At 41.2% G+C, this 11371-nt stretch overlaps 1 protein-coding gene across 1 annotated transcript in view; it reads right to left on the minus strand.

The window, feature by feature from the left end:
- LOC107601459 (CD2-associated protein-like) overlaps positions 1 to 11371 on the minus strand; it is a 60738-nt gene that overhangs the window by 32613 nt on the left and 16754 nt on the right. Inside the window, exons 2-3 of the mRNA XM_016293643.1 lie at positions 9125 to 9239; positions 7806 to 7966 (exon numbers count right to left, since the gene is read on the minus strand). Coding sequence (XP_016149129.1) covers positions 7806 to 7966; positions 9125 to 9239 — 276 coding nt within the window. The remainder of the gene's footprint in view (positions 1 to 7805; positions 7967 to 9124; positions 9240 to 11371) is intronic.

Below are 11371 nucleotides of genomic sequence, written 5' to 3' on the forward strand. Positions count from 1 at the left end.
GGATGAAACACTGCACAAATGAAAGCTAATTCATCATGTTTAATTATTTTATCAGTTTATTTGGAACCTGACAGACATTGTACCCTTGTAAGTCATATGCAAACATATAAATTATGGTATAAATAGTATGGTATAAATGATTTAGCAAAATCTGTTTGACAAATAAACACATTTAAATACGACAATAAAAAAATATTTTTTTCAGTAATACAATGAATAAATCAGAATTTGAGGCTGTTTGAATTCAAATGGAAATGTCTAAGAGAATTCAACATCTACAAACCAAACAGCACCTGTAAGTTTTGTTTATTTCACCATGAATGCATGAATTCTTTGTTGTTTACATTAGACATTTACATTCTTCACACTCACATCTTGTAAAACTCTAGAGAAACCACCAACTAGCACCTACTTTCACTGTTTCCAAACACATGTAAATTCACCAAAACCCGATCCTCCCTCACACATTCAGAAAAAGAGTGATAAGATCTAAGATGCTATTTATACTGTGATTTCTTCTAAAAAACATGGATATTAGAGGATCTGAGGTATAACACTTAATACTATGATCAAAAATAAAGATTCCTTTATTACATTAGGGATCAATTCAGCAATGAATTAAGAATCCTTTTAATTTCTTGAATTTTAATTAAGGTAGCAATTAGAATGTAATGAAGTAGAATTAAAGTGGAATTAAATTTTAAGTGTATTTTTAAATAACATATTTCTCCATATAAATGACCAATAAACATGTCAGCATAAACAACATATGGGGTGTTTTACCCCAGACTCTTGAAATGATTTAACGTTGTCTGAAATTGATCTGTAGTGAGTGTATGGTGAAATCAAAATCTAAAACTTAAAAAGAGAATTAACAGGTTCATAAATTAATTATAAATAAATCATGCAATCATTTCGTGTGAAAAACTTTAAACCAATTTAATGGAAAATGTGTTTTAAAAAAAACAATTAATTATTTATGCAATTCCATTTGGTGAACCTAGTGGCACAATATACATTATTCAGATTAAAATAATATTAACAACAACAACAAAATTAAATCACTTAAACTGCATTTGCTATGCTAATCTCAGAACACTTTGCATTTGCTTTATTTTAGTCTACATAATTCTCACTTAACCAAAAAACTACCATGGTTTTTGGGAAATTATACTATGTTGTTTTTGGTTGATAACATGACATTCTTTGAAGTACCCTTTAATACTATGGTAATCATTCAGTACTATGTAATACATCAAAGTACCATAGGGTTATCATAGCACTGCCTAGACAGGGTTTGGGTTTGAGAGAATGGCATGTGGAGTAGCACTCTTTGTTTCCTGGCAGCTCCGGTGCAGAATGGAGAATGCCACAGGCTACATCCGCTCCAAACTTCCTGAATGAGATGCTGACAAAGAAATTCCTTTTTGTTACACCCGCTTAATAACTAATTTCAGGTCAGATTTCCCAACCTTTTAAAGCTCCTGGTTTTCTTAGAATATAAACATAAATAAACAAATACATTTAAAAATAAATACTAAAGTACTATTACAGCAGAGCAGGGCTGTACAGTGCGACATATATGTTGGACGTGCTACAAAAAAACTAGTCTGTGCGATGAATAAATTTACTACTGTAGCACTCGTGCGATACAGTTTTGAATGTTCATAACACAGCCGCTTAATCGTGTGAAGTCAACTTATCATCAGTCAGTTGCTTTTAAAAAAGTATAATTGATGTATATAGAGTGTATATAGTATTTTATTTTAATATTTGTTCATTCAATTTCTTGAATGTTACTGCTAAATACTGTACCTGTAAAATGAAGCACTGTTTGTTTTATTTGTATATTATATGTATTTGTAATGTATATCTTTGTTCTTATTTTCTAATAACAAAGATAAAATAATGACAAAGATTTTTATCTTTGCTCACTTTGGCCTAAATGTCTGCCATTCTTTTTTTATTTTATATTTTGTTAAGGTAAGAGGTGTTATGTTTCTGCACTCTTCCATTTTTAGCAAATTAAGAAAACTTTGTCTAAAAACAATCTTTGTGATGGTTTGTATTTTTTGTGCTCTGTATGGAACATCAGTGCTTGTTTAAGTGATGAACTCCATTACTTGTGTTTGTTTTCAGACATGATAACAGACGTTTTATACTTGTGCTACAACTTTTTGGCCTGTGCTACAAAACTTTCAACCTCTGTAGCACCAGTGCTATGTAAAAAAAAAAACGTACAGCCCTGCAGAGATGTCTAGGTTTATTTCAGTGGGTTTCGTGATGCATCTAGAGCACATGATCTTCACACATGCTGAGAAGACACTCCTATCTTAGTAAAAAACGATACCAATCATGTCTGAACCAGTACATGAAATTACAGAAATTACAGTCCTCAGTTAAAAAGTGTAAATCACAAAAATAAAACTGTCAAAAAATAAATACAAATAAAATCTTCAAACCACAATGCACAATTCCAGAAAATGAACTTAAAGGACACAATAAAATTGTGTAGTTTGTGTAACAAAAAAATTTTTTTTTAATTAAATAATACTTTTCTGGCTATGCTTTTCCTGTAGGTGCCCTGTCTGATGATTCAGCAATCAAACCCAGTGCCCCGTTATGAAAAACTGAATGAATAGAAAACAAACTAAAGACAAAATATTACCAGTAACACGTCTTCCAGACACCTCGAGCACAAGATCTTATTTAGATACAAACTGACAGACAGACAAATTAAATGAGCTCCTCACCTGCTCAATTTCCATGGTCTTTTCCTGAAACCACCTGAAACCACCTGAGTGCTGACTATCAAATCTTTCCAGGTTCAAAGTTCAGTTAAGGGAGTGGAAGATTCCCTCACACCCTACTAAAGGATCTCCGCAAGGAAACAAAAACAATAATTTCCTGCCTTTGACAAGATTTGCCATTACAACTTACTTTAATGTGGGTTTCCTCATGCGGCCTCAGTAACAATTCAAAACACTAAGTGATGCTTTATTAACACATTTCGGGAGGAGCACGCGCAGATAATTAACAATCTTCATTATCTCTAGTCTTTCAGCATTCGGTTCGCTCCCTTTGCCATCTTATCACAGACCTAATTTCCCATCCAACGAAGAGATCTATACTGGGGATTTTTTCAGATCCGCCGCAATTTGCCAGCCCCATGATCACTCCTTCCCCGCCAGACACGGCCACCAAGCACCAGGCTTCATCGCGGCCACCGCTCTTCTCGACCAGCCATACGCTCTAGCCAATAGGCCGTGCAAAGCCCCGAGCTCGCCTCGCTCGACACCACCATCGTCCCGCACAAACTCTCCTCAAGCGCTGGGTCGCACCCCAGATCTCACCACAGCAAAGCCTCACTCGCTTCCCGCTCTTCCGGCCGCAGCGCCGTACGCAGCCGGGCCTCCAGCTCTAGTAGCAGACACTAGTTTGAGGCTGCCTCCGCTAGCGGCGCAGGCCGCGTTGCAAATTAATTACATTTCAGCTGAAGTCGCTAAAAGCAGGTTTTCGTGTCTAAAGTTTGTTAAATGACGTTATGACAAACGGATGTTGATGCCATTTTTTTAAGCAATTAAAAAAAAGGGCCATTTTTCCCCCAAAGTTTATCATCCACACTGAAATGTCTGAAAGCATTACATTAGCCTTACTGTGCATGTATAAAACCTCACTGAGATGATACAGACGGAACAGACATAATAAGTTTCACGCAATTCTTCTGACAGGATCAATTCATTTACAGAAATATTTCACCATCCACTGACGCGCTCACTCAGAATTGATCTAAAATGCAACTGCCCTCGTGTTTTGCCACAGGACAGCAATTGTGAGTCAATTTTCTGTCATCTTTTTATGACCGTAATATGAAGAGCGTGCAAAGTAAATATCTTTAGCAACAGTGTGAAAGTGAATAGCACATAACTGCAAAATTAACGTTACTGGTATAAACATGTCTATTGGTACAATGCGTTACACGACTAAACATGCTTCATCGTTTTCAAAACCTTCCGTTTCTACAACGTGAAAACAGCTTTTTCAAATTTATCCGCTCTGGAAAGCGTTTTTAAAGCTCTGTTTTCCTGGACTCATTGTTTTAGCGTGGATGGAAGGCCAAAACAAGAGGCAAAGATGCATTTTCAACGGAAACTTATTAATGTGGACAAGGCTTGAGGAGTTCCAAATCTAGCACCAAATTGCTAAGTCGGCAACACCGCAGGCTACCCAGGCATTTCAGCTTGTCCCGCTAAATGTCACTAACCCTTCCACTTTCTTGCGGCCTACAGCTACAGCAGCCGAAGCAAGCGTGAAGCTGCTTCCGCTTGCAACACAGGCCCTCACATCTCAGTATTTCCGTCCTGTTACTTCTAACCCCCTTTTTTCCTTTCAGCGGCCCCCAGCTCCCGTAGCAGACGCTAGCGTGAGGCTGCCTCCACTTGCACTGCAGGCGTGAGGCTGCCTCCACTTGCACTGCAGGCCACACAGGCTCTTCAGGAAGTCACAACCCTACCCTCTTCCCATGGCCTACAGCTAAAGCAGCTGAAGCAAATGTGAGGCTACCTCCATTTGTAACACAGGCCCACATCTCTTCCGCTCCCTTATGCTACTAATAACCATTTTTCTGTTCAGTGGCCTCCAGCTCCCGTAGCAGATGCTAGCGTGAGCACGCCTTCGCTAGTGGCGCAGACCCATCCACAGCCCTTTCCTTACCCCACTCCCAACCCCCTACCCATGGCCTGCAGCCCCACCGTCCAACCCTAGCATGCGGCTGCCTCCGCTAATGGCGCAGGCCCCAACGCCTGCCACTCCCCTTCTCTTCCCCTCCTTTTCTCCTGCTCCCGGAGCCGTCCCAAGCGTGAGCATGCCTCCGCTAATGGCGCAGGCCCCGACGCCCGCCCTTCCCTCTTTCTTTCCCCCTCTTTCTTCCGCTCCCGGAGCCATCCCAAGTGTGAGCATGACTCCACTAATGGCGCAGGCCCAGATGCCAGCCATTCCCCCTCTCTTTTCCCCTCTTTCTTCAGCTATCGCTCCCAGGGACCGTCCCAAGCGTGAGCACGCCTCCGCAAGCGGTTCCGGCAGCTATATTTCCTCCTCCCCCACGCATGCTCCCCCTTCCTTCTCTCTATCTTCTGCCACGCCCCTACCCATCCCTCCGAACACTCTAGCCTTTGAACCCCCCCCAGTAGTCATCAACATCAGGACACCGATTTTGTCAAGAGCCTTAGAGGCCTTCAAGACCTACGTGCGTCAGACCGCTTCCATATCAAAGAAGCTCACCGAATCCTCATCAGCCGACCCCTTTAACGCCAGTCCATCTCTGTTCACTCGAACTCCTGACCCACTATAGCTAACCCCCTTTAACATCACCTAATCTATCTATAATGGCCCTGACTCCAGCCATCCCAACAGCACCCCGCTTCCGCAGGAGCCTTACCTAATTCCCACACTGCCGCAGCAGTCCCCGCTCCGGCAGGAGCTTTTCCATATTTCCCCACTGCCGCAGCAGTCCCTACTCCCGCAGGAGCCTTATCTAATTTCCACACTGCCTCAGCAGTGCCTGCTCCCGCAGGAGCCTTTCCGTATTTCCCCACTGTCCCTGCTCCCGCAGGAGCTCTTCCATGTTTCCCCACTGCCACAGCAGTCCCCGCTCCCGCAGGAGCCTTACCTAATTCCCACACTGCCGCAGCAGTGCCCGCTCCCGCAGGAGCTTTTCCATATTTCCCCACTGCCGCAGCAGTCCCTACTCCCGCAGGAGCCTTATCTAATTTCCACACTGCCTCAGCAGTGCCTGCTCCCGCAGGAGCCTTTCCGTATTTCCCCACTGTCCCTGCTCCCGCAGGAGCTCTTCCATGTTTCCCCACTGCCACAGCAGTTCCCGCTCCCGCATGAGCCTTTCCCATATTTCCCCACTGCCGCAGCAGCGCCCGTTCATGCAGGAGCCTTACCTAATTCTCACACTGCTCCAGCAGTGCCCGCTCCCGCAGGAGCCTTTCCCATATTCCTCCACAGGAGCAGTGCCCGCTCCCGCAGGAGCCTTTTCTGTATTTCCCCACAGTTGCAGCAGTTCACGCTCCCGCAGGAGCCTTACCTAATTCCCACACTGCCGCAGCAGTGCCCGCTCCCGCAGGAGCTTTTCCATATTTCCCCACTGCCACAGCAGTCCCCGCTCCCGCAGGAGCTCTTCCATATTTTCCCACTGCCGCAGTAGTTCCCGCTCCCCCAGGAGCCTTACCTAAATTTCCCCACTGCCGGAGCAGTGCCCGCTCCCGCAGGAGCTTTTCCATATTTCCCCACTGCCCCAGCGGTTCCCGTACTAATTGCATGTTTGGGGGAGCGCTCTGGGTCCGGGCTTAGACCCGAGCTTGGACCCCTCTTCCCAGACAGGGGGAGTACCCCGGGTTCGAGAGTAATTACCGAGCTTGGAGCCCTCTCCCCGGACAGCAGGCCAAATACGCATAACCTTTACTCTGTTCATTATATGTAAGTGTGAACTCGTGAATTAAGAGGTACACAAATTGAAGATGAGATTGCGATACTTGCAATGACACATGGTCAGATTTCAAACAGAATTCAAAATTGTAATGTCATACCTAAAGACAAACACTTCCTTTCTGTTAATTCTTTTGGCCAACCACAAGGCTTTTTAACTTCCATTTAGGCATGGACCGATTACTGGTTTCAAGGTATACTGCGATTAGAAAATTTTACAGATTCAAAACCGCTAATATTTTCCGTTATACCGTTCCTGCTGTGTGCGCTGTTTTTCATGTCTCCTCAAAGACTGAAAGTGTAGGAATCCCTCAGTTGAGTGCAGTGTAGAGAGTAACACGACCCTCCTCCTCCTGTTGGTGCGAGCGAGCGGTCGGTCGGTCACGTGTGTATAGGATGGCCGAACTTAAGGAGATTCCCCTGGAACTCATGCGATCGGCAACCAGACGTTTTTTTGTCTTATTGCAAGCAACTCATCTCTGTTCTGGACTTGCACAAACTGCGTTGCAATGCAATCGTTTTCCAAAATGTAATTTATGTGAAAATATGAAGTCTGTAAACGCCCGTTAGCACAGGCCAGAGACGCTGAAGACGGACGCACAGAGAAAAATACTATAGCAGGCAGATTTTAATCTCGTCTCTGTATAGTTCATATTAAAGCAGTGTTTCAGCGCAGTGCTGCTTTGTTTACAGCGGTGTTCTGGTGTTCCAGAAGCGCCTCCTGCTGTCAGAGAGTGAATCTGCGTCTCATTCAGAGCTTCTGCTGTTTGCTTCGTTCAGGCATGAAGTATAATTTCACAAAGCTAGTCAGAATATTCAGTTTTTGCTTCAAATTGGGTTATTATTACATCAAATTATGTATATGAAATTATATAACTAAATTATATGAAATTATATAAATGATATGTATATGAATTATATAACTAAAATTAAATAACTGTAATTACAGATTTAGGTTAAATAAAGATGTCAGTCTTTATTTTTCTTCTTTTTAGGAAACAAATCAAAGAAAAAATAAACAAATTCTACTGTTCCTAACATTCTGTATGTTGCTCAAAAATAAAATATATTGTGTTCAGCGGGGAAATTATTATTATTATTATTTTTTTTTTTTTCACCCAGTCAGTTTAAAAAACACATTTTAGAGCTGCAACGACAATACCGTGATACAGTGAAACCGTGATATTTTTGCTTAAGGTTATCACACCATCAAAATCTCATACCAACCCATGCCTACTTCCATTATTTCCTTACAACACCTTACATAAAGCCAATATATTAAATTACATTTAAAAAACTTTTCTTGAAATTACCTTTACAAAGTTGTCCGGGAAAAGGCCTCGTTTCCCATTGAGGTCTCCTTCCATCCATCCATCTTCCTCAATTCGTCGTACGTTTTTGATCACATCTCCAAGCCTGAGGGTCAACTCATCTTCGTGGGCGGCTTCATACTCATACTCCACCACCACCTCAACTACAAGGGGGAGAAAACACAGTCATCGTGAGACTGTGATCTGATAAAGGCTGTTTGTGACATGATGGCACAGATATTTACGTTACTTAACAAGGAGGTAAAGTAAAACACAACCAAGGCCTTTTCACACCAAATACAAACTGTATTTATAAAATAGTTCACCCAAAAATAAAAATCCTGTCATTATTTATATATATATATATGACTTGGCCTCGTTCTTCTCTAAAAAGCACCATAAAGGTATGAATCATTCCAAATTGTATGTTGTTAGAAGTACTGGTTAATTACTTAACTTAAATTTTTCTTGAAATTTTCTTTCTCACTTCTGATCATAAACATGCCTGAAACGTGTCGAAAGTTTAATGTGTTGTGGAATTTACAATATTGCTATTACAAACTCATCAGATAAACTCATGTTCTCCTTTTTATTAATTTTTTTAGTAATGTAAGTATTAATGTTAACGTTTTGTTAACGTTGTGTATAGATATAACATGAACTTCACTAGTCCTATTGTGACGAGTGGGGGCGGGGCCGAGAGCCGTGGGAACGGAGCGAGGCCGGTGGAGTAATTGATAATGAGCGACACCTGCACCACTCACTGGTCTAGAGTCTCACGGAGGAGCTTCGGAAGGATAAAAGGGATGCGTGATGACAGTGTCGGACGAGAGAGGACCAGGCCTGGAGTTTATTTTGTGTTTTGGATTTGTGCTGTGGCCCTCGCGGACGACTGTCGCGCTGTTTTGTGTTTATTTTATTATTAAAGTTTTGTTTGAATGTTCGCCGGTTCCCGCCGCCTCCTTCCCGAACTATGAACTTTGCTACACCTATATTCAAAGAGTGCCCTAATATAGTTGGTTCTGACCTTTAAAGAGTGAATAAACACATTGCGCACAAAGACTACAGAAGAACCGTGTGGAAAGCTAGAATTTGCCCTTTACAGCCACTATTGTTTAACCTTTTTGTTGAGCGAAAACTTCAAATTCACTGGACCAAGGTGTGAGAGTTGCATGAGTCTGAGAAGAATGTGATCAGCTGCATACGCATACAAGCACTTCTGTTGACAAAGGTTATTTACACCGCGATGCCAGAGATAGCAGAGACTTCTCATGGAAAGCACAGGGAAGAGGTCAGCGTGTTTGACAGTATCTCATCCCTACCTTGTCTGGTTATGTCCATGCACAGTATTTCTACAAACAGGTATGTGACAGTTGTAATCATCAAACGAAATTCCCTGTACAGCCCGCATATTCTGGGGAATTCTTTTGGGAGCATCTGTTGAGAGATGCAAAATAAACCATTTTAGGCCAACATGATGATGAAGAATCTGTGTTATACCTTGTTCACACTGACTTTATCAGCGTAATGTTGTTCACTTGTAGCTGCTGGATTTACTAATGTTATCGTGGGCTGTGTAACTCATCATAGTTTTGAAAATCTGATCCCAAATGAGACGCATTGGCGGCAAAGAAATATGATCTGGAGTTGATTTGGGTTTGGACAAGGAAGTTTTCTTGCTGCTAAACCTGGATGGCGTACAAATTGCAGTGAATATTACATTATAATAAAGCTGTCGCAATATAAAAATTTCACTACATGATTATTGTAGCCAGAATAATTCACAATAATATTATGATATTAGGGCTGTCAGTAGATTAAACATTTTAATCTAATTAATTACATGATGTGGCGATAAAATAAATTGATTGCACATTAAATTTGGCTGTGAAAATACCTCATAAAGGTACTTTAAAGCCATTATTGTGTTAAAGAGAAAAGTATCAAGTAGACATTACAAAAAGTAGCTTTGGAAATAAATATTTTATTTAGAGCTGTCAAAATTAGCACATTAATGCATGCGATTAATTTTTTCAGTTTAACGCATTACAAATATTTAACGCAATTAATGCAGGGATGGCGCTAGGGTTGGCCACACCACTCACAACTGCTGCTTTTCTTGACAAGAAAATTGCTTTCATTTAGACGCAGAATGTTTTTACGACCACATCAAATGTAAGACTTTTCAGACGTGCACTCCAACAAGCACGGAAAAGCTACAGGTGACGAGAGAGCTCGAGCAGAACAGTGAACTGCACGCAGGCAGATGAGATGTTGCCAGGCCATATGTCAGTAAAAACTAATTTTCCTGTCCTGTCAGCCGTTATAGCATTCGTAGCACATGCTCTTCAATTGCACAAACAAATTAAGTTGCTCGCTGGTATGACCTTATGACATTATTTGTTGTATCGTATGAGTCATATTTAAGAACATGTCTCTGAAATGCAGTGGTTTTCAGAACTGTCCTGGTCTGTAGCAGCCCAGCACCGTCTCCCTAATCTAACACACCTGATTCAGCTCATTAGTAGAGACTTTGGTAAAGAGTGGTAAAAAAGGTAAAAAGTGAGAAAATACAATATGTGGCAGATCCGTGTCATGTTCAGCAGCGGCAGCTCTTAAAGCAGCCAAAATAACCTAGAAAAAATCACTACTGTTACTACAACTGATCTGAGAGGGTTTTATAGTGTACTACAAGAAAAAAAAAACAAAATATAAAAAAAAAAAAAAAAAAAAAAAAAAAAAGGAAATCAATAACTTTTGTGCCTTTAAGGATTCACCTATATTTAATTTAGAATTTTGTGTTTGATAACTTTATTCAATTTCTGTATATTTCCTACTTGCTGAAGGGCACAATTTATTATAATGGGTTTATGTGAAGATTGTTTTAAAGGTGACATCATGAAAATCTGACTTTTCCGGGTTTTAAGTGCTATAATCAGGTCCCCGGTGCATCTACCAACCAAGGAAACATGACAAAGATTAACCCAGTAACTTTGTTTTGGTAAGCCTTTTTCTGCAAGAGTCTGAGAAAACGAGCGTGTCTGATTTCACTCCCTTGGTGACGTGGCAAAGGGATCTCATTATAATATTACCTCCCCTTAATCAGTAAATTTTCAACCACGGCGCTGTCATTTTGATTTCGCAAGCGACAATGGTGTACCAGTTCTAATGTCATGACGAAAGTTTGAGCAAAACATGCTAACTGTTCTGTCTTTGGCTGCACGGACGAGCACAGAACACTATTTAACGTAAACTTGCGTGTGAAAGAGAACTTTTAGAGTTTAGTACTCACATGCTGTGACAGCCGCTTTCTGTCCGTGTGCTTTGGATGTGTGCTCTCAGAAAACCGTATATCAGAAATTTAAACTCATATGGTTTAAAACGCATGATTTCAGCGCGATAAACATGATAATTAGAACCAAAGCAGATATTTTTAGCAAGTACGAGCTGTAATGGAGCAGCGCTATTCTTGAAAAGGGGGCAGGGAGCAGCAGCTCATTTGCATTTAAAGACACAGGCCCAAAAAACTGCGTGTTTCTGCTTCCACTCAAAATAGGCATTTTCAAAAT

This window comes from Sinocyclocheilus grahami, unplaced genomic scaffold (genome assembly GCF_001515645.1).
Source record: "Sinocyclocheilus grahami isolate Dianchi unplaced genomic scaffold, SAMN03320097.WGS_v1.1 scaffold306.1, whole genome shotgun sequence".
Taxonomy (NCBI): Eukaryota; Metazoa; Chordata; class Actinopteri; order Cypriniformes; family Cyprinidae; genus Sinocyclocheilus; species Sinocyclocheilus grahami.